Source organism: Echiichthys vipera (assembly GCF_963691815.1).
Source record: "Echiichthys vipera genome assembly, chromosome: 5".
NCBI classification, from domain to species: Eukaryota; Metazoa; Chordata; class Actinopteri; order Perciformes; family Trachinidae; genus Echiichthys; species Echiichthys vipera.
Window position 1 is genome coordinate 19,820,583 of NC_139830.1, and position 24,468 is coordinate 19,845,050.

Below are 24,468 nucleotides of genomic sequence, written 5' to 3' on the forward strand. Positions count from 1 at the left end.
CTGCATTTCTTATTCAGCATCATAAAACGCTGTATCACACCAGTCTGAATCTCTATATTTGTCTTCGCTCATGTCCCTCACTCTCACCTTCCGCGGGGAAGCTCCCCTTCCTCTCGCCGCCATCGGACTGTGGGAGGGGGATCTCCATGGACCTCACACAGGAAGTCGACAGTCTCATCCTCCATGACCACCTGGTTCACCGGCCTCCGTACCAACACAGGACGCTCTGCAGGAAGAGAGCAGGTATTAGACATGTCCAGCTTATGTTCCTTAAAGGACTTAATGCTGCTTCACAAACATTTACTCACCGTACACCACCAGCTCTGCAGGATCGCTGTCTCTCTCTCCAACCATATTTGTGCCCACACAAACATACATGCCAGCATCGCTCTTCCTGGTGTGAGAGATCATCAGTTTGCCCCCACGCATCTGAAAAACACCAGTGACAGTTCAAGAGATAAGTCATCAGGGTGACAACAAATAGATATTACTCATTGTTATCATTTCAGCCTTTAATGGAAAAATAATCCACATTTGGATACTCTTGTTATAAATCCTTTATCCTTCATAGAACTGTATGAGTCATCTGTGTAGTGTTCTAATCAAAGAGAGAAATTTTGTACTTTTGGAAACTACATTTATTTTAAAGCTATAGTTACAATTTACTTTGAAGATTAAATTTTACATACAAAACATACAGGTATGAGGAAAATGGTAATAATAATAATAGCCCAATAATATAATAATTACCTTAACATTCAAAGGGGCCACTTACTTTTGATTATTTAAGTGGATTTTGCCAGTGAATGTAGAATGTATATTCATTCATTTAGGTAACATTTTCAATGCCCCACTTTTGCTTGTAATAGAGTATTTTTAGATTGTGGCACAGTATTGTCAGCTTAACTTAGGCCAAGTAAAGGTCTGAATACTTCCACTCCACTACATCATTTATCAACTTCAGCTTATGATTTCCCTCAATCTGAAAAAAGAAAATGCCTTTCAAAAACCACTGGAGCTTGTTTCCAGGTGTGGATTTTACACATGAGAAAACAAAATTGACAGTAAAATCTGAGACATTTTCCGGTCAATAGAAAACCAAGGTGTCTGCATTGAATCGTCTGATTGACTGTTTGCTATTGTCACTGTGAATGAGTATCTGCCTTTCTCCAGGACTGACAATGGAGGACAAAGAAAAAGAAAGACAAAAGAGGGTTTTTATAATTTATGTTTTAGATTGCATTACTTGTTAAATGTATTTTTTATTCATTCTAGCTATTGTATGGCTATGTACACCCCCCCCCCCCCCCCCCCCCCCCATTGAAAGGATGGTGATTATTATTGTCAAACAATCCCATGAAAATACCATAAACCAACAAGGCATCAGGCTGTCTCTCGATACCTTCTGACTTGCCTACTTTATGTATGGCTCTGAGCCACAAGGTCATTTGTTCCTACTGAAAACCTACAGTTTAACTGTGAAACTATATATTTCCTCAAACAGCTGAGCACCGTACTTTACTTATAACGGGAGTAAATAGTGACTTGCTTTGGGGACTATTCTCAGTTTTGAATTCACATATGCTCTAGTGAGAATTTACGTCAATATTTCTAATTTTTCCGATTTTCTCGAAATTTGGTTTGCGCAAAACCTGGATTGAACCTTAACAAATGCTTTTCTGCACAACATGGATAGTTTAAGTGATCAAACAGCTGTGTTTCTATATCCTATTGACTTTGAAATGGGAGCTTGAACTGTTCAGTATTTAGGTTCAACTCACAGACATGCGTTCATCCTTGGTGGTGACTCGGACATTGTTGCGTTTCCAGGACACTGTGGGCTCAGGGTGACCACGTGGAGGCACACACTCCAACACTGCCGGCTCACCAGCAGCCACCACCACATCGCTTGGGGCCTGCCGGAAATCATCTCTCAGGACTGAGAAGAAAACACAAAGAAATCTAATTAGCTTCAGCAGAGCTGTCTGTCTGATGTACTCTAAACAAAGACTTTAAATCAGTCACACAGATCAGTAAGCAGCAGCACAGACACATGAACACTATCCTCAAAAGAAACACCAATTTGTCTTGGAAATGATTTGGACTTGTTTTCCTGAGTGAAGCATCTTCTTGCAGAGGGTTGGCTGAAAGCAAGCTTATTGAGAGAAAGTCGATTATTGTGTTTGCATGTGCATGGCTGCTCAAATCGCTGGCAACGTCCTTGTTAGAATGCGCTATATTTTAATGTTTTCCCAGCCCTGTGTCCTACTCTGCTGTCTCTCCTGTCAGAGCAGATGAATAATGCACATCTCTCAGTCCAACATGGAGTAAACAAATAACAGCGCATTCATAATTTAGCCCATGTGTGAGGGAGGAAAAAAATGGCCTCTGCATTAATGAAGGGATTTGTCTCTGATTTCAAACGCTATCTTACAAATCTGAAACACTCAAACTCAAATAGAATCAGCTCTGAACTGAAAAACTATCCTCATGTCACCCCTGAAGTTTGCACTCCTGCCACCCCGTGGATGACGACAGGATGAAAAGACTTTGACACGCCGACCTTTGATATCTTCTAATCTTCGGCTGTGATTGACAGATGAAAGCCTCAGTGTGAACTGTGAACTGGATCTTTCTCATGAGACCTCCTGTACAATGGAAACTCATACTCAAATGCTGACAGGCACACATTTTCAAACACACACACATGGCTTTGCTCTTCATGTTGGACCACATCCTGTATCTACAGCCGACGGGCTTTTCTCTCAACCAAAGTGTATTATTCCTGCATAATCAATCAATACGATCTCCTTTTACACTCTCATGAATATTTTAACAATCTTTCACAGATAGAAAGATGAAAGATCATCTGCTTTCCTGTCAATCTACAATCCATGTCAACAGACTAAAAATGAACACACTCAATCATCAATTGAACAATCACTGAAGACCCACCTCCAAAAATCTATCCAATCATAGCTACTGGGAGTTTATCTGCTCTGACCATAGACTGTATAATAGAGGCAGACATAGCTACCGTGACATCACCAATTGGTTTGTGGACTACGGTTTTGAGGCTAGGAGATTGCATCTTGCATTTTGCCGGTTGACATCTTGGCTTTTTCAAACCAGACGTGACTATATTTGCAGAAGAAGGTGGAGCTGGGGAGGAGTGCTAAGCTGCTTAATGCCTCCCTTGTAATTTCAATGACGCTGTATTAAGCTAAATGCTAAGAAGGAAACTGCTAAAGAAGGAAACTGCAATTGCTACGGGTTGAGAAGGTAATTTAAAAAACACCACATATCTGTGTTATTTGGTGGCTAGCTTACATGTCAAAATTCCAGTGAGAAATTGCAGCTAACTAGCATGATTATGCTAACCACGAAAACACCAAGTAAGTTCTACAGATAGCGGAAACTAAACTGTCTGCTGAGTGTCCGGCATTGGTTAAAAGCACAGAAACTTCCCTCATAGAAGTTACCTTTCTTTTTTAAAGAGACGATATATAGGTTTCTGTATGAAATTCTTACTGTTCTAATAATCAAGAACACAGAATCTGCATCTCTTTGTATGCTAACATCTTGAGCATACAAGCACTTGTTTAAACGATTCGCATTTGAATCTGTGCATTTTATTTTTTTACCTGTCAACAGGAAACAAAAAGTTAGCTGTACACAATGTTTTACAGCAAGTAGCAAAGTTAGGGCTAGCTTACGTCAGTCAGGCTACATTTACCCTGGCAAAATGGACAGTCATTCGCTAGAAAGAGAAGTTCTATTGATTCTTTTTAAGTTTATTTCAGTTATTGGAGGTTTTTTTAATTTCAAATTCCACTGCACATTTAAGTTAATCATAGTAAACTACAACAAGCTTGACAGGTGTAGTAGCGAATGATCAATTAGCCTAGTGTTATCTTAGTTAGTCTTCATTAGGATTTAGTGACATTAATGTAATCCACTTTAAATCAACTAGCACATAGTTCTTAGCCAATTACTCTGAGTACATAATTAAATCTATTGTACATTCATTTTACATCAGTACGTGTGACAGGTCTGTGTCAACATGCCAGCCTTAGGCCTCCCTGCAGTAGACTAACTCATCAATAATCAGACCAACTGGGTTTGAATAAAATCTCATATAAATGACTTCATCACAGCTATTTAAAGAAGGAAAATCAGTCCTCACTCTGGTTCGACGGCCGTAATGGTCTTGGGTAAACAGCTTTGGATATTCCATAATTAAGTGAAGGCTGACAGTTTTCTCTCAGGTCTAAAGTGGATCACTTAATCTGTACATTATATGCCCTTTTCTTCAACTACTCCATGATATGCATTGTTCGGTCTCACATACCTGCCTTTTTAAAATTAACTGAAATGAAGTGGAAGTTTGCTCTGTGGGAAGTGGGATTTCTAATGCCATGACATTTAGGAAAAGGAAAAGCGATGTCTCGACTCGTTCACAACTTCTAACCTCGTTTATTTCATTTCTTACTACGCTGCAGTGATATTTTAATTATCATTCATAGTCAAACACTGTAATACATTTCCGAGCAGGTGATTATGTGACAATGGAGGAGGAATTTGACCGATCGGGGAGCTTGTATAGTGTGGACATCTGCCACAGAGAAATAAAACACCCTAAAGATCCTCACAAACCAGGACAATAAAGTAGCCTTTACAGGAGCTACAGCTAAAGAATGGATGGACTATATGACCAGTAAGGCACTTCCTCCCAAAGGTCTTTTCAACACATAACCCCAACCCTGTTCACTTGGCTGCCTGTTTCAAATGCTTTGTAGAGCTGAGGGGCTAATTGAAAGCACTGCATTATTTCTAGACCTCCGTTTGAGAGGCCTGGTTAGATGTGCGCACATGAGACCTTTGTTTCACTGCCATGGTGACTAAAGTGAAAAAGTTATGGGCAGAGACCTAATCCCTGAATTGCACAGACACAAACGCAAATGCACGCACACACCTTTAGCATTTGAAATCCAGAGTCCCCGGGCACAGACTTGCAGAAAGTGGGACATTTGAGGGTTCGAAACACATGCCAGAGAGAGCAGAATCTAACATCACTACCCCAGACACTGCATAACACAAGCTCAAACATTTTCTTTGAAGCTGTGTTCAAGTTAATGTGATAATTCCTTGCTCCGACTTAAAAGCCTGACACGCCAAACAGAGTTTCTCACGGATGTTTAAATATGTGATGATGATCCCACCACACGATCGACCAATCTCCTCAGAAACACAAAGGCGAACACTCCCTCCCCGTCCTGAGGGGCTACTGTCCCTAAGTTAACTTCTTAGACATAATATGACTAGGTCTGCCAAATAATCTCATAAACCAGGCCCTCCGCTCTCGCTTCCATCCGTCCACGCCGGAGAGACAGGGAGCGTGGTTACTGCAGGGCAGCTGAGTTTGAACCTGCCTCTGCAGAGCAAAACCCTCATTTCCCCCAAGGCCCTACCTCTTAGCTTAAATAAGGGCTAAATGACATTCAGTAGTTTCATCATTATTTCTGTGAGCGCTATTATAAGACCTCTCCTTTATTTTCATAACTCTAATATTTCAGGGATATACGGATTAGGAGATTTAATCTCCACGAGAATATTCATCACTTGATTTTTAAGTGACATTTATCTCTGTGATATAGTGTTTAGCAGAGAGGAGCTAGGACTGCAGAAAGGCCATCTGTTAGTGTTTTTGGAAAAATGAACAGAGGGAGGAAGAGAGATTAATCACAAGACAATTATGTATGGCATTCAGACTTTCTATTGCATGCACAGGGCTGATTAATATTGTTGTATTTTTGTTAATTAATAAGGACTTGGACTAAAATCAAGCAGCCACAGGGAAAATGAAATAACAGTTCACAGGCAATTTACACATCCAGCAAGAAAGAAAGATGATGGGTTAGGGTGAGAGATAGGCTTTTGTACTGAACATGAGGTGACTGAGTGTGGGCAGATGTGTGAAGGAATAAATGACAGGTAGGAGGGTGGACAGAGAGGTTAAAGGACTGCGGAAGTGCACAGTATTGGGAGCCTGAAGTGACCCGCTGCCTGGCTCCTATTGTTCTTTTATTTCGGAGAGCAGTAAACCCGTTAGGGAGGTGGTCTAATCCCATTGTCATGATACTGCGCTGTCACAGCTAATGGAGGCTTTTCCTACAGAGAAGAGAGATTGCTTTAATCCATCCATTGTCTGATTGTGTTGAAGGAAGAGTAGAAGAGACTTCAGGGCAAATCTTTCTGAAAAACTCAAGGCTATGAGTTTCTCCATTTTCCAAAAATGTGATGATGTTCCAATCATATACAAACACTGCATAGACACGACACATTTCTGCGAGGCTTGGCAATGCTCATATGAATTATAGCAGTGGTATTTGCACAATATCAGTCAAACTTAGGCTGACAATTCTTGCATCTAAGTACAAATACATTCAAAACTACACATTTAAAGCGTATCCATCAAGGATTATATGTATCTGATATGTATCCCCAGTGAAAAGAGAACGTAGAGCAGGAGAAGCCAAGAATCAAGCTGCAACCAGAACTTTGATTCCTTCATAATCCCTCATCAGGAGTAAAACGAACATCTGGCTGGAAAGCCTTTTAAGCAAGTTTTATTTTTTATTTGTCCTACTTTATTCTAATCCTGCCCAACCATGTGACCGTCTCCTAGCTGAGACAGACATTCACATTCATGATTTTGAAATAGACACTGCTACTGTTTTTACCCCCTTCTCTTTTTATTTTAATGCCCAAAAAACACAGTTTTGGAAAATGGAGGAATGGATTTCAGTCCACTCCCATCGACTCATTATTCTGACAAGTCAGCTGGTTACTAGCAGCTAAAAAGGGAAGAAAGAAAGGCATAATAATGACTGCTGCTGGCATTTCCAAACAAAGCAAGCTCCTTACTACGAGACTCTCTAGAAGGGAGCATCAGCGGCTATAAAAAAACACAACTTGTTGACCTCAGGGTGCGCAAGATGCATTTGAGCATAAACAGCATCACCTCAACAGCAACTGTGAAGCAAATAGAGACTGGCTGTACAGAACAAAGACATCTATCTAAGTCCTTGAATCCTTTTCATGTTTTGACACTAACCTCCGTGACTCAGCGGTGAAGTCAGCATTTGTCCCAGCTATATTTTCTTCTTCTATTGAAAAACATATCCACATTATTCTTAGCCCATGATACCTTCCGGTTATTCCTTTCACTGAAGCTCCATCTGCGAGAGTTCGTGGTACGCCACAGGTTGAGCCTTTTCTTAGAGCTTTTATAAATTATGTGGGAACAAATCCGTCACACATTCCGGTTCACCTTTCTCTGCCCTCTACTGCAGAGAGATGGGGACTGACCTGAACAAGAGGATAAGAATATGTTAAAGCTAAAATGTTTCAAAGTTCAGGAACGGGGAAAAAATCCAAAAAATCTACAAATCAAGACATTTGGGTAGATACACAGCTAAACTTAACTGAAAAGCAATTGTTTTCATCAACAATCCAGATTCCGGTTAGCAGAAGAACTGACTTATTAGCTTGTTGTCTGCATGTACATAGACGATGTCCCATTTCAATATGATGACATGAATCAATTTAAGGTGTGATAGTTTGTGTTCCCACATCATACAAAGAGCAAAGAAAAAGGAAGACACTTGGAACATACTACTAAAGCTTCTTTGGGCTGTAAACAGACATGGGTGTTCTTCGGATACATTTGTGTGTTTGCTTCTTTTCTATACAGATTTCACAGATTTAGGGTTTACAGCTCGTGTCCAGTAGCAAGCGATCTCCCTTTCAGCAAAGCACAAAGTGAAGAACATGTAGGAGAAATCAAGAAATTCATTTCAACATCGACTAAAGGATTTAGATTCATCAAGGTAAATGACGGTGACCAAATGGGCAACGACATTAAGTGCCTTTAGAGGAATTTATGTTTCCATGTCCTTGCTAGACGATCACTTGTGGCAGTGCTGTGCTATGATGTATGCCCTTACCCTGCGAGAATAATTACACAAAACTTCAACCAATCAGCTTGCTTGACATGCAGGTCCGCACTGTGCTTTGCAGAGAACTCGGAGGTGGGTGCAATGGCTCCTCTGTTGCCCTCTGCAATCAACAACCCATAAAACTCTTTTTCTGTGTAGCTTCGCAAAGACATGAATCTGCACTGAAGCAATTCCAGCTAACTCACACAAACGCCACTTGGGAAAAAAAGTTTTCCCGGGGCAAAAACATACAAGGCTAGAGTGAGTGAAGTGCAAATCCATAAGTGCACTGCAGAGAAAAGTCTCAGTCATGCAGCCCGATGCCTTATGCACCATTCACAAGCAATTAATGTGTAATTCATATGGTAAAAACCAGATTAATGTCAGCACTCCTGGTCCCTACTCAGACTGGAACTAACAGTCGAACAGATGCATTGGTATTAATTACTGCTCAGTGGGAGTTTTAAGCTCTTCCTCCTCCCACCTGTTGTCCCTCAGACTGCCTCACACACCATCACACACACACATTTCTGCAAGACCACCAGCGTATAAGACGGCCTCTCATTAACACTGCATACTTCCCCCCACCTCCCTGCCAGAGCTAATTGGGTCACCATTTACCCCACAGTCAGCACGAGGGGAGGGAAGAGTCTAAGACCACCACCATGCAGTCTTAGCATATGCCCTCCCTGGCCGGAGGCAGTGAGATTAGAAGCAAAAACAGACATTTGTTAATACTGTTAGTCACTCAGTGCCTGCAGGTGAATCCTCCCTTTACCAATATGACTGTACTGTAATCTCCAGCTGCACACAACGCTAAATGTTTTTATCATTGAATTAAAAGGGGCAAATACAGTATACGCATCGTTTATTTTCCCAGAGAGAATATTTGCATTAGTTGCATTTGCTCATGTTTCCCAACATACAGTATATCTGAGTCCCTATTTTTGGATGCTGGCTGCAGTTGAGGTCAGCCAGCCATGAGCACTTAATGTAGACTAGCTAGTGAGGAAGCCTCAATATGGTGGGAGATAAGAGTGCTCAAATTGCTTTTTTGTGTTTTTTAACGAGGACAGTTCGACCTTGCTAATCTGTTATGCTCCTTCCCCTAATCAACCCACTGACTAATCCATTTTTCACATGCCAAAGAGAGACTGCAGTTCAGCCCAGGGCCGAGTCAAACTGGCACAATTAGGAGGGAAGGAAGACAATGGCACGGGTCCTCGATCAAGGAGGCAGAATAATAGACACAGAGCTTTTTTACTTCAGTGCACTTTCATCAAGATATGAGAAAGCTCACACTCCCCTGCTGTACTGCAGCAGACAACATACAAGGAAAACACAGCTACATACGCTCACACACACCTGATCTTGTTGGTTTGTGCCCTTGAGGACTTGCAGCTGATGTGATGACAATCTGGCTACTATAGAGAAGGTCTCCACAGGTCAGCAACAATTGTTGTGTTACATTTTCTCAGTATAACTGACCAGTGATTGTTTATTTTCTGTAGACACGATCAAGGAAAACCCCTACCATTTCACTGGTTCCTAATTCTGAGGATTTGCTAGCATTATTTGACATATATACTGTATTTAGACTATTGATCATATGTAATAATATTTTGGGATCTCAGAAATTATAATGTTTTGTTTTTTCTTTATATTTTTTGATTTTATGGACAAAGCAGCAAAACATTTTTTTCCTGAAAGCTGATTGTATAATTAAACTATAGCATATGTATGTGAAGTATTACTGTGATTCATTACATTGCTTAAATACTTTATTCTGATTGGTTAATTACAGCATTCTATGATCTGTTATAGCCACAAAAGCAGATCTCTGCTGTCGACAGTTCTGAACATAGACGTTGGAGGACCAGTTTTGAATCAATCAAACCATATTCATATCAATATCTTGTTTTGTTTCTTTTAATATAAAGACAATATATTGGTTGTCCCATAATATCTGTCAATATTGGCACATACATATTGGTATCTATCAGTATTGGCTTATATGTTTTCCAATATGTGTTGATATGAAAACCTTTTTTTACAGCATATAATGCATACAATGAGGCTTGGGTTATTTTTATTTATTTGAATAATACAATTATATCCAATTTATTAAATTGGATAGAAAGGACATTTCAAATCAACATAGCAGAATAGTCAGCTGCGGCCATTATTTTATGTTTACTATTACCAAGCTGGTTAATGTGGCCGGGAAAGGGAAGTTTGGGGTCCCCTGCTAAAGCTGCTGCCCCAGCGACCCGACCCCGGATAAATGGTTGAAGATGAGATGAGATTACCAAGCAGCGGACTCACTACAGTATAAACCTCTGAAAAAAACAACTTGCGGGCAAGGCGCAGAGGTGAGGTGTTGAAGTAACAGCCAAACAAGCATGTGGAGTTGTAATGTTAGGAGAGCTAGCTGCCAAAGACTCACATTTAACAACCACAAACTTCTGCCACTGTGAAGGACGGCACATTGCTATTGCCAGATGAGACCCAACTTTGTTCAGCACGTTTTCTGTGACCGGTGTGATGTGGGAGCATGTTGGAGCTAGCAAGCTAGCTAACTAGAGAACGTCTCTAGAGCTGCGTTGGTTCGTTCTCCTCGAGCTGGTCGTGTCTTCTCTGCCACTTATACTACCCTTCACCATTTGCGTTCGATGCCTAACCTGCACCACCAAATCTTGGGTTACCATCTAGACGACCCAGCAGGCTTCAAAATGCTTAACACCCACCATAACAACTAACAACAATTGCTATTGTGTTTTGCAATAGTCAAATAACAACAGCAAAAAGCTCAATGCCCTTTTATCCAGTTTAATTTTATGGCTGCAGTTTTATTTAAACGGTCAACAATACAATACAATACTGAACATACAGTTCTATTTAGCTATTTATTTTTATAAGTTCTTTATTTTCTTAGTATTCATTTCTAGAATTGGTCAAAATTGTAATACATTTTATATATGATAATGGCGAATATTTACATAGAGACAATTTACATAGCAGAGCTCTATTTTTATCCCAGTTTTTAAAAAAATCATTATATCGGCTGCCATATCAGTTATCTGGGAATTATCCCCCTCTAAAATAGGTATTGGTGTAAAAAATCCCCTATCGGTCCAGCCCCAGTAAGTAGCTGTTGCTGTGTAATAAGAAGGATGATGTAGGCTTAAGCAATCGGGTCATTATTGCAAATTGGATATGAAGACCAGAGAGGTGGAAGCAATTTATTGGGAAATTCGGACATTTGTCAATCCGGGTGTTATCATCACACTTTTTTTCCATTAGTCATGATAACATGTTATTTATCAACTCTATGGTAAAGATTTGGAAAACTCAGACTCAGGAAAAGTCAGGACAAGAAGCACAGGCCTACAGCTTTCCAGAACACTTGAGTTTAACAGGAATCGTCTCAAACACTTGTCATTGAGTGTGACCGACAGTAAGCAAAAAGAAAAGTCCCCTGCCGCTGCTGTAGTGAGCTGCATGGCATAAATGGATGACACAAAGACAAGTGTTTGAGGTCACAGGTTTTTGTAAAGTGTCTCTAAAGTGATTTATGTTGATCTTGCCAGAGTCTGTATTTCCCAAATCCTTGCAAAAGAGAGTGTGAGCTAAATCAGGGGTGAACCAACCTTTTCTCTCCTGATACTGGAGGGATACTATAAGATTCCATATTTAAAATCTGTGTATCACACATTCATTGAAATCCCTTTTAAGGATTAAGTGAATGATGTTACTGGTCAAAGAAACAGTTCACTTTTACTATACTCAGTAAAAGCACCCACACCTCGGGCATATCAGATCGGTGCATAAATAAATGTCATTATGACCAATACTTACAAATATGTGAGAATACCCAGGTAAAAAACACAAGCTTTTCCCTTTAACATCTAAAGAAATCTTGCATGTATATAATGTCACTGCTAAAATGTTACAAAGTTAGCCAATATCTTAATAACTAAACATGTCAAATTATTATATCTATGTTACCTATAAAGTCATATCTTTAAATATTTGACTAAATTGCTAAGTGAACTAGATAAAATGTCCATCTAAATTCACTGTCTTGACTCCTCTCAAGTCGGAAATACACACCTAAGGGCTAAAGACAAAATGTATTATTGCAACAGTAGCTTCAAATGATTACTAAATTTATCTCCACCCACACCACCATCTTTTTAGGGGTTGCTTCCGACAATCTGTTTGTTTCATATCAGTATTCTCAAGCATCGCCAACTCTCCAGTGGACCTCCATAAAGCTGCCAGACAGCTGCAGAAAAGATCTGGGACACAACTGCACAATGCGTATACACTACAAGCACACACATCAGCACGAAAAAAGTGCACACACACACACACACACACACACACACACACACACACACAAACACACACTTTTTAGGGCATATGATCAATAATGTAGAGCCTTACTGGCAACATCTAGTGAAGCATTACGACTAATGGCCTCTCCCAGGTAGTTTCGGGCCACACAGGTGTAGACGCCTTCATCCGGTTTGCTCCTGCGTCCGTGTACAATGCGTAGGAAGAAGAGGGAGCCGCTGGGCAGGAGCATGCGGTGAGATCGGGGGTCATCTTTGTCTGTCTCCACACGCTCGCCGTCCTTATACCACTCTATACTGGGGGTGGGTCTGCCCTCTGCCTTGCAGTTGAGGGTGGCAGGCTCCCCCTTGGAGACGATCAAATCCGAGGGGTCCTCCACAATCCGAGGTGCGCTGTCTTCAAACCGTGCCCGGGACCCTGTGAAGTGGAGATGAGGGCAGATGTTATCAATCTGACCATCTACCATTAATGGAAACACATATCTTTTTTTGTAACAGGACAGACAGACAGCAGCAAAGCCATTTGAAAGGCAAGAATATATTTCTTTAGGTGCTGCTGGACAAAGACACTGGTTGTTGGAGAAATGTGTGTGAAGCAAAGCAGCATATCATCAGCAATCTCTCTTCGAAGGTCAACTCAACAACAACACGCTGGTCCTTTCAGATATACATTTGTTCTCGCTATATTCAGCAAATAGCAAAACAGAGTAGCAAGAGAACATTTATATATATCACATATTTTCACAGAAGACAAAAAAGGCTCTTCTATGGCATCCCTCCAAAGAACCATTTTCCATTGCTTCCAGTTAGCACCTTTATTTTTCTGAGAGCACCTGTAAAGAGGATTCAATCAGCCATGTGATATGGTAACGGGCAATCTTTGTGTCAATCAGGATTGTTGCAGGGAGACAATGGTTGAAAGCTGAGAGTAAGACAAGCAGATCTACTTTATGCATTTAAGGGAAGAAAGCCCAGAGTAGAGTGAAAGAGCAAGTCAGAGACATATAGATAACTCCGTGTTCTTTTCTCCGGGGATCCATTACTATCTTCCCTTGGCTGTGAGAGGAAAAGCACAGTGCTTCAAATCCTAAGGTAAGCTTTTAAACGAAGACCAAATGTCTCTAACAGTGTGTTACAGTTAGAAAAATGAATAATTTAAAATGCCGCTGCTTTTAGGAACAGATGGTCTCTCCCTCTCTCTGAAAAAAAGAAAGAAAATGAAATGGTCACTGTGCCACTGATTATTGTGTAGCTCTGTCTGAGGCATTATTTTCAGCAGATAATCTAGACTGCAAGAAAATCCTCCATTATCATTGGAGAGGAGCAGTCAGGAGTAACCTAATGACACACATGTTTTTGCACATGCTTCTACATTATACTTATCTGAGGCATCAGGATAAACCCTCACTTTTCAGCTGTAAGCAGATTTATGTCTTTTCATGAACTGATTTGATCCACGGGGAGCAGGAGTCGCCATCATGGCACAAACCTGAAGTAAGCATCTAAAGAGCATTCTGAGCGCTTTCAGCTAAACACCCCCCACAAACCAGGACAGCTCAAAAACACTAATGCAGGATGTGGATGAATACCAATCGAGCCATTAAAATGTGCGATAGCACCTCCAGCACAAAAAACACACACTTTGTTCATAAAAAGAAAACAAGAGTAAATCATTTCATGATAGGCCTGTAAACTAATCTTTTAAGATATTATAATGTACTTTGCTTCAGATTATCATCTCTCACATCTGTATGGTATACTGTATCTGACGAGTACATATTGACACATCTGACTGTGTTTGTCCACAGAAAATTTATTTTTTAAGAAGCATTTTAACAGCTGAGCCATGACCCGTTGGCGAATCATGTTTTTAAAGCCTGCAAAGGATTCACAAATCCCAGCTCATGTAACACGGTTACATCACTCTGAAGTATTCCTCTTCTATCATAACTGGATTTTATCACAAAAACAAACACTGCAAGAGTCGACCTCTTAAAAGATTACTCCAACAGTTTAATGCTAACTTTCCTTAAAGTTTGTAAATCCATGCAGCAAAGTCCAAAATATCTCATGGTAGAATCAAGACAATAATGTTGAACAAACACTGGATCGTACACTTCCCATAATGCAACTCAATAGAGTATTTCCGTGTCACATAGGCGGGAGGCAGCAGGGTTTTTTTTACCTGCTACACAGACTCTATCAGTAGCGTGTGTTTGCTGCCAGCCTCACTCTGTGCATGTTGAGTTTGTGATAATGCAGTTGGTTCTGCAGGGTTTGGAAGCTGTACTGTCGGCTATAAACCTGTACTGAATTAATTAACTGGTTCGTTTTGACTACAGGATCATGGATACACATTGATTTGATTGATTTGTTTTGAAGTGAAATGTAAAAACACCCACATGGCATGCTCTGCTGTGTGGCATTGCCTCTGGTATCTACAATGAGGTATTCTTTTTAATCATTTTTAAACAGATGGCACTCCTTTTTTACATTTTGGTGCATAGACAAAAGCCACATGAAAACCTGGTCCCAATATTCACCCTCTTTTAACTCTGTTTTTGGTCTCCACCACCTCCTGGGGGCAATATATGTCTCTTTAGCTGCTGAATGCTCCACTGTGTTCACCAGCTTGTCGCTTTGACTGTCTGACATTTGATGGTGAACGGGAAGTATACAAGTGATTGGTGTGTTTTTTCGTGTTTTTGTTGGGTTTTTTTGTTTTTTTTTGTTATTGCTGAAAACAGCTGCCTGCTGAAAGCAAGTTGATGAGAGTGGTGAGACTGAACCAAAACAGGGAAGTCGTGTTCCATAAAAACCAAAACAATGAGACAAGACAACAAGTCTCTGTAGACTGTTGTGAGGGGAACTGCAGAGTCCGGCAGAGTTGTAATCATCTGTGTCTCCTTTCACATCCATTGTTAACATGAACAAATTATCAGTGCAACTTTAATATAATAAGGAACACTAATTCCTCTGAGGGAATTTCAAGCTTTACGAGCTCATTCTTTTAATAATATATGTGATGAGCCTGTGAATGTTCTCATTTGTCCAGGTCATCGTTATCCCCAAAGCAATTTCAGTCAAAAGCAACTGGACTTGGTTATTTGTCTAGTTTCACCTCTCATCCAAGAGGCTTCATCATTTCATGTACGCATCTGACCAGGCTGGGACTGATCCAACTAACTGGTGTGGAAATCATATATAATAATATATGTGGTTGTTTTAATTAGCGTGTGTGTTTATGTGTGTGCGTGCGTGTGTGTGTGTGTGTGTGTGTGTGTGTGTGTGTGTGTTTTGATCTTAATGAGATCGAACTGAACAATTAAAGTTTAACTAACTAATGTAGTGTACAACCATTTGTAGACTTGTTTTAGGATGTTTTATTTTTATTATCACTGTATAATCCTCAAATGGCTCTCTGATGAGACAACTGCTCTAGTTTTAACTGTTATCTCTATTGTTTAAATCGGGTTTTTGTGTCTTATAGTCTTTGATTACTCTGATTAGTTCCTTTTCATGGTCCCACACCTCTATTTTTACTCGCAGGCTTACAGAGTTAGCTCAGTAGTAACCATCTCATAAACAACAAATCAATCTTTCATTAGCACCACCATTAACTATTAAGAATGGTTCATTTTCCTGTTTTTATTATACACACGTTTATAGCAGCTGTAGTGAAGGCTTTCTGTTGTGTTCTCTTTTCTTTATAGTGTTAATCAGATCCAGCTGTCCTTGAACTCGGTGTATCAGCACATACTGTGAGGTTCTGGCTGCTTTCAATTGGTATAAATAGCAGAAATGTCACCATGACAAACTACTGTATTGAGTATTCATTTGATTTGGTGAATGTTTATTTGAATGAGTCGGGAGACAGCTTTGTCCAAAGGAATTCTAACGCCTCCAACTATGCCAACACAGTCCAGTAGAGTATTAAATCAGAAACCCTTTTTGTGCACTGATATATGAGACAGGGTATTGTTAATGAGTGGGTTAATGGTTACTTACAACAGCTATCATGCAACAGTAGCAATGTGTTGCCGTGTATTACAGAGAAAATAGTCTTGCCAAAGAAAACAGCTTCAGGTAGACAAAGTGACAAGCAGCAACTTACTCCTGTGACAAGTGTGCAATCAATAAGAGTCTACACCACCTTGACTATGACAGCAAGACATTTGCTTTGTGAGAAAGAATATTTCCACAGAAGTGTTTGCAGCATGACAGGAAGATTGCAGTGCAGTAGTTGAAAGCACCTTTAAAAAAAAAATTTTTTTAAATGTCAGCCTAGTTTGTCAGACTGAACAATAAACCTCACAGGCAATAATGGGGACCTCTGTGAAGGTATGTTTTTAGTCAGATCATAAGTACGGCCCATTAGAGTCGGCAGTGGGTCCTCAGAGATATCTGAGCACATAAGGGAATTGAGTGTGTGAGTGTGACTTGATTTGTGTGAAAAATATTAATCTGGGCATTCTGGTGTGAAATGACTTTCATGTTTACAACAGATGAACGAGTTGAAGAAGAAGGACACCGCCGATGATGGTGTAAAAGTTCAGAACACATTACGTAAATACAGGGGGAAAAAACGTCTCACAAACTGCTGCTTCAGTTCATTTATGCTGTTGTTATGACAATTCCCAAAAGCAAATTACTGCAGGAGAATGTTTTCAATCTACTGTACATGCAAGTTTATGAAACGATTATTTTTGGATCCTTTAGAATATGAGATTAGAGTTACAGCTGACTGCTTTAAGTGGTATCTCAGCAGCAAACAAAACACAAAACAGTGCTTAACAATGAACAAATTCAGCAGACCCTAGGAGATATCAGCAACCAAACAGGAGGTAAAATGTCTAATTCAACCCATGTATTGATTCAGGGACGCATTGAATGTTACTATAATACAAAACAAATCAGTGTTAAAGCCCGGCATGAAACACACATCATTTTTGTGCAGTCAGCGAGGACGAATCAATGAAACCTGTAAGGAAATATTAACGTCTATGAACCTTGCAGACCCTCAGCTTCAGTGAGGCAAGATAATCCATAAGAGTGAAAAGCAGTCAACCTTCAGCTGTCGCCCCAGTACGGATGGGGCCATGCAGGGTCTTGTGCAAGGCTATCCTGTGTATAAATGAACACATCAGGGTGAAAAGCAAAGGTGCTTTTCATGGAGAAATACAGAGGCTTCGATGCAACAGCTCAGCTCATTTCATGCATACAAATTGAATCTGATATTTTCTTTTTAGTCTGCTGAATGAAGAAACTTTAGGCTAATTTATCATCTGTATTAATTTAAATAATTTTCTGTTGTTATGGGTGAGACCCCTTCTAATGTTTATGGGTCCTCCCCTCCTCCTTGTACACTGGTTTTGCTTTCACCTTATGAGTGTGTGTGTGTGTGTGTGTGTGTGTGTGTGTGTGTGTGTGTGTGTGTGTGTCATCATGGCAAAATGTGGTCCTGGATACACCTTCTGCAGCGGGAACTACAAACCATGCAAGATACATTACAGGGTGTACAGTAGTTGAGATCAAATTGAAAGGCTGAGTTTAAAGATGGGGGCCGTCGGAAAAAGACGGGTAAGTAGGGATGGGGCCCCACCAATGTTATGCCCCTGTGATCCCCTCACAGGATTTTCTGGTGTGTATATATATATTCATGTCTTTTTCTCTTGTAGCATTTCGCCTGTATTTGTTCTTTGTTGATGTGAATGATTTTAGAATATTGTGATTATAAGGCTTTTTTTGAATATATATTTTTATTCCCCTTATGTGTGTGTCTAGCTTTAGAAGCATGGGCTACAATACATTGTGTAATATGGGACCCATTTAAACATTATCTAATGTCCCTGGCCATATTTTGTGATGTGAAGTTACTTTCACAATACTGGTAAATTTACTATGTTTGTTCACAACTGGAAGAGCTCATTTGTTTTCCTATTTTATCAGCTTGTTGACTTTAAATCTGCACTAATTGCCTTGTTTATTTGTGAACACTGACATATCATCTTTTTAAATTGATATAACAGTTGCTCATTTACACATACAGCAGCTACGGAGAATCATTCATTTGGAGTCGTCTTCAGCTGCCAAATGCTCCACTGTGTTCACCAGCAAGTCGCAATCTGTGTCTGTCTGCTGTTCGTTGCTAAGCAGGTAGTGTACTGTTGGTTTTTAGAGCAGCTTTTGCACAGAAAACAGCTGCCTGCTGTAGCGAAAAGACAACAATATGAGAACAGTGGCTAAACAATGAGCAGAAACTCACCGTAAAGCTCCATAAAGTCAAGGAGCTTCATACTTTAGTGATAATTCTCTGTAGGTTCACAAGTGACCCCTTTCACATTGCAATTTAATACATTGCTATAAATATTGACTATACACGCTTTCATTTGTACAGTACAGTATGCATACCAGGGAGCGTTGCTGGCATTCTCTGATCCTATAGCCTATACAAGCTACTGTACTGTATGTACGGTGCTGTTTGTCTATATGAACTTGATATGACTTGTGATGTGATCATGTGTGTAAGGATGATAAGATGTAGTAAATGTCATGATGGCTTCTGATCTGTGACAATTTCTTCATTTATTCACAAAGCAAATGAGAAAAAGAAAAACAGAGAGAGCAAGCAACCGCAGTCAGATGATGCCCATTAGTGCCGCACTCAGCTCTGATAGACAAGCCATTGCATCGGCCCTAATTGCAAACGCAGACACAGGCCCACATGTTTGCTCACGGCGTCTCCTGCATTTCTGCCTCATCTAACACACATAGTTAGCGGGGTAAGAGCTGGGGGGGTTGATCAAGATCACGTCTTGAAAACACTGTATATTCAGGCTATATTTGGCATTTCTTGGCTCCCAGCTGTGCCATTACGTAACGAGTGGTGCTTTCATTAATTAGTATTTCGAAATTTAACCTCACATCCTCCCCAGGGACGGAAGTGCAGTGCTGTCACGCTAATGTGTGAAAACAACAAAGCTGGAGAGGGCATGTCTCTGTTTTGCTTAAGACCTCGATGCCTTTTAGCGACAGCTGGGCTCATAGCGAAACACATACAAGAACCTGGACCTGACTGAGCTCACTGCTTGATATCTGGTGAAAAAATACAACTTTCTATAGGCAGACTGCTCAGAGACTAACTTTACAAGTTAAAGTGTGACAGGAGCAGAGGGCTGGTAGCCCGTCTGTGGGGCTGGTGGGTGCCTGCTGAGATTTACTCATCGTGTCTTTTTCAATTTCAATTCATTTAGATACTTAAAAAGGCCAAAAACATTCAAGGAGCTCTTGTGACATTGCCAAGTAATCTCTGCAGGAAGGCGATAACGCGCCAGCAAACTAACTTTCAAAGCAGAGAAGTCAGGTTTGATTTTCTTCTGGCAACCGCCTGAGCTTTTCGAGCCTTTGTTTGGCAACTGTCCTCCTCTGCCATCTAATCTAATCTCTGTATGATGTCATCAGCGGCAGGACCAGAAGTGGGGCATCATCAACATCCGGCGACATGACTCAAGCATGAGGCACATAGTGGTTTCATCATCCACGGTCTTTTCATCAAGTGGGACTGTGAGAGGCTTTAGTCAGCCCTCAGCCCTATTTGTCACTAAGTAATGAGCAGGAGGACAGAGTGGACACAAATCACCAGCTAAGGCTTGTTTAGCATCGATTAGTTCCACAGCGAGCTCCACCAACAAGCTGAGTCTGAAAACAGCTCAAGATAACTGACATTTCAATGAGATGCATTAAGGTTGACACTGATGCCGTCTTAATTGAGGTTTGGCTCATGTGAGAGAAAGAGCAACTGTGTTGAATCGAATGCAATTTGTGAAGTAGGTTGTTGTTGTTTTAGCTCACACCGAGTGTCTTCAGACCAACGGAGAAGATGTTATTTTGCTGGACACATAGACACAAACGCAACATACCTGGCTTGAACTCCCACACTCTTTATTTCCTTTATATATATATATATATATATATATATATATATAAAAATACATAATAAAATCAACCTGGAATTTTTTTCAACACAGTTTCAGCAAAGGTCACAAATCCTGTTTGAATCCTCTTATCTCAAGTATTTTTTTTATGAAAATACACATAACCCCAAGGGTTTATATATATATATATATGTGTGCATTATACTAGAGGTGGGAATGAGAGAGAATACCCACTCTACCTTAATGGATGTAGGCAGATGGTGTGGGTGTTGAGAAGTGCCTTTAATGTTGCACCCGTTTGTAATAATGAAGCCGAGCGAGTGGCAAGAGGAGTCACAGAGCTCAATTAGAGTATATCATAGAAGAAGATGTAAAATAAAGATAGAATGATAAATTGGCCAGGGATGATATATCAGCTGTTATTAGCTTATTTCAGATATACTGGTATTAGCGCATATGTCAGTCAATAGTGGACAAAAGGGTGCAGTACTGTTCTGTGTTTAGAGCAATTGAGAAACAAAAATCACACGTTGGTCCACAAGAAAAGATAAAAAAATCAATTTGTCACAGTAATTTAAAGCTGCTATTATCAATATGCTTATATTGAAGGGGTCACTAGTGACAACTCACCCAACTCTGCAGTTCCCCTCAGCTCTAGGAAGCATTTTAGCATCTTTCAGCTGTTTTGGTTCAATGAACCTTCTTTTATTAGCATCACTTTCAGCAAATGTTTCTATTAAAAAAGCTTTAAAGTCCTACGTATGCAACCTTTCAAAACAAAGAGTAACATACGGCTGCTTGGTCAAAACCCCTTTGGCGTCAGTTTTTAACGTGCAGGTTTAAGCAACAAAACCAATTCATTAGCTCTAGGAAAACATTTGGGTTTAGGTTCAAATAATTCAATTCATTTCAATAAGGATGTCAGTGTTGTGTTTACAGCTTGTGGCCAAAAAAACAAACAGTTTTACTGGTTTAAAAAAAAGTACAGGTGCCATGAAGAGTAGAGCCAGAATATATATATATCGATAATGGCCTATCATAGACACATCAGTATTGATGTACATATACAGTATGTGGTCTGATTGTTTTTATTTATTCTTTATTTTCTTCATAGACATATACAGTTATTTGTTAAGTAAAGCAGCCTTCTGAATACCTTTGCAGAGTCTTATTTGCACAATCAACTTATAAAAGGTCCAGCTTTAAGATTCACTATATCGACCCCCGATATTCATAATCTGTGAAACTTTCCCTCTAAAATCCATATCTGTATCGGTCTCATAAATCCTATATATACCGGGCCCTAACTGGTAGTTTTCTTGTAAACAAATAAAAATAATGTTTCGCAAAAGTTGCATCAGTGACTCTGAGAGTGAAAAACAACAACAACAAAAAAACCATCAGCACTCTCATGAATTGTTTTTCTGAGCGCTTCTTTTATTTGGGGGTTTGGATTAGGACTCAGAAATGTAATCTGTTATCAGAGCAATGATTCAAAAAAATATATAATCCCTTTGTCAAAGGTAATCAAAATGGGCTTTTAAAAGCATTGTATAATGATATGTGTGTATCCTCGAGACCATTTCTGGAGGGAGTAGGAGGCTTGTTAGTCTATGACAGTTTACGTGCTCACAGCTGAACTAAAAGTGACAGTTAAATGGTTTCACTTGGCTACAGTGGAGCCTCTTTTGACCTCTCCTGCTGCCTAATGGACTCCCTGTGTGACCGCCTCAATGCTGGGAGGGGGGGCACTCTGGTAAAATCTTCTGGGCTTTCACCTAGTTTTATTAAAATATTACAAATGAATGCATGTGTGACATACTTTTTGCTGTGTGTGTGTGTGTGTGTGTGTGTGTGTGTGTGTGTGTGTGTGTGTGTGTGTGTGTGTGTGTGTGTGCGTGTGTGTGAGGGTGTGTGTGTGTGTGTGTGTGTGTGTGTGTGTGTGTTTGAAATCCAGCTAAACACAACAGTTACATCCATCTGGAGGGACAGAAGATTAAAAAAAAAAGAAATACACGATGAGGCAGTCGAACCATATGAGTATGCATGTGAGTGTGTGTACGTGTGTGTGTGTGTGTGTGTCTGTGTGTGTGTGTGTGTGTGTGTGTGTGTGTGTGTGTGTGCGTGTGTGTTTGTGTGTGTGTGTGTGTGTGTGTGTGCGTGTGTGTTTGTGCGCGCGCGTGTGTGAGAGAGAGCTCCTTTAAAAACACATCTGTGCTTGATTATATTAATGTCTTACCTGATGCGATGGTGATGAATGAGGCAGTCACAAGAAGTAAATTTCCAAAGTTCATCTCCACACTCTCCCAGTCTGCAGGCTCTTGACAGTCCACTCAAATTATCAATTCAATCAAACCTCCTAATTTAGGAGTCTGAGTCTCAGCTGGAATATTTCAAGCAAGTAAAATCATCTCCCAAAACACAAAAACTTTCATGTCACTCCGAGAAAGCCACAGCAGCGGCAGGATCATCATCACCATGAGCAGCAGCAGCAGCAGCAGCAGCGGCAGCACCGCCCCAGAGAAACCTAATAACAAAACTCAGCAGAGGCTCTTCTTCATCCCCTTTCGCATACACCGACTTCTTTCCAAGATGTCCTGCTGCTGCTGAAAACAAAAAAAGAGGAGGTTTTAACTATATTTAGCCCTGTCATGAATAAAATAAATCCCCCTTCTATCTCTTGCGCGCTCTCTCTCTCTCTTTCTTTCTTTCTTTCTCTCTCTGCTCGGATCCGGGCAGTTGCAGCTTGCAGCGTCAGTCTGAGCGAAAATGAAGCGCTGCACACGCCGAGCCGAGCTCCGCACTCCCTCTATCCGCGACAAATCCTCCTCGCCAACCTCCAGGAGTCAGTGTTTTAAAGAGACATATGCGCCCTGTGTGTGTGTGTGTGTGTGTGTGTGTGTGTGTGTGTGTGTGTGTGTGTGTGTGTGTGTGTGTGTGTGTGTGTGTGTGTGTGTTTGTGTGAATGTGTGTGTGTGTGTGTGTGTGTGTGTGAGCCCGAGCTGAATGAGGAGGGACCAAAAAGTCCTCACAAGACGGTGGAATGAGATCAGACTTATAGAAGGAGAGTTATTTCTGGGTTAGGGCCATAATTTAAAGTTATAGCCTTGGACCTGGGGTTAAGGGTTAAGTCTTAGGTTGTGAATAGAAGAGATTTGGGGTTTAGGTTTTTTTGTAGGGACATTTGATTGATTAAGTCTAACATCTTGACTAAATTCAAATGTCCAAAATGGTCCTTAAAGTAGGGTTGGGTTTACTGTGGGTTTAGGGTGGTTGGCTAGCTAGGCATATCCTACAGTAGGGGTCACAAAATGATTTTGTCATAATAGTAATAATAATAATAGTATGGCTTTCTATTCATTTGAACTTTAACTTCATTAAACTAGTTTGAATACTGAATGATTTTTAGCCTCAAAATGTTGGGGTAACAGTAGTTTCCTGCTGCTAGGGGTCTCTTAGTCTGAAGTCTAAGTAGTGTTGGATCATGGAGTTGTTGTTGTTGCCTCATTGTACCATAGTATTCCTTTAGTGTTCATAGTTAAGGAGGTTTTTAGCAGGAGCCGAATCCTCCTCTCCTAAACAAGTGATAAAAACCTTTAAAAAACAGATTGAAGTTGCATCACATTAAACATCAATGATTCCTCAGCGTAAGAAAGACTTTGCTAAGGTTTGCTCAGCTGTTTCTCTAATAACTTAAACCTCGGGCATGTTGGGTAAAAAAAACCCCAAAAAAACATTTATTTATTTGTTTTTTACGTACTGCAGCTTAAGATCAAGAATACAATCTTTCACCTGGTTAAAATATATAGATCTCAAAAGTTTGGTTTGCAAAATGTGGCTTAAAACTGGTTAAAAAGTAATTTTATGACAGCTTCTGGCAGACAGCCACAACACCGCCACAGAAGGGATATGAAGCCGTTAACAGGTGACCAAATATAGTGGACTGTTACCTTGAATAAAATGACAGATTTCATAGAATTTGAACATTTTATGGAAACATTTGGGATAATGTAAGTATACAAAACTGAACGGAAAAATAGTAGTTTTAGACATTTTAATGGGGAGATGTTAGACCTCTAGATGTTTGTAAAGATTTCAGGTTTTGGTTGTGATTCAATTTTTTGGTTTTCCCCAGTTAGAGCTGGTTAATGTGGCCTCGTAAAGGGAAGTTTGGGG

General features: G+C 40.2%; 1 protein-coding gene across 1 annotated transcript in view; it reads right to left on the reverse strand.

Moving 5' to 3' along the window:
* LOC310946736 (roundabout homolog 2) overlaps positions 1 to 22,586 on the reverse strand; it is a gene marked incomplete at both ends in the record, with an annotated part of 48,041 nt that extends 25,455 nt beyond the window's left edge. Inside the window, 5 exons of the mRNA XM_083913289.1 lie at positions 88 to 226; positions 309 to 429; positions 1,782 to 1,939; positions 12,450 to 12,776; positions 22,532 to 22,586. Coding sequence (XP_083769415.1) covers positions 88 to 226; positions 309 to 429; positions 1,782 to 1,939; positions 12,450 to 12,776; positions 22,532 to 22,586 — 800 coding nt within the window. The remainder of the gene's footprint in view (positions 1 to 87; positions 227 to 308; positions 430 to 1,781; positions 1,940 to 12,449; positions 12,777 to 22,531) is intronic.
* Between the last annotated feature and the right edge of the window lie 1,882 nt (positions 22,587 to 24,468).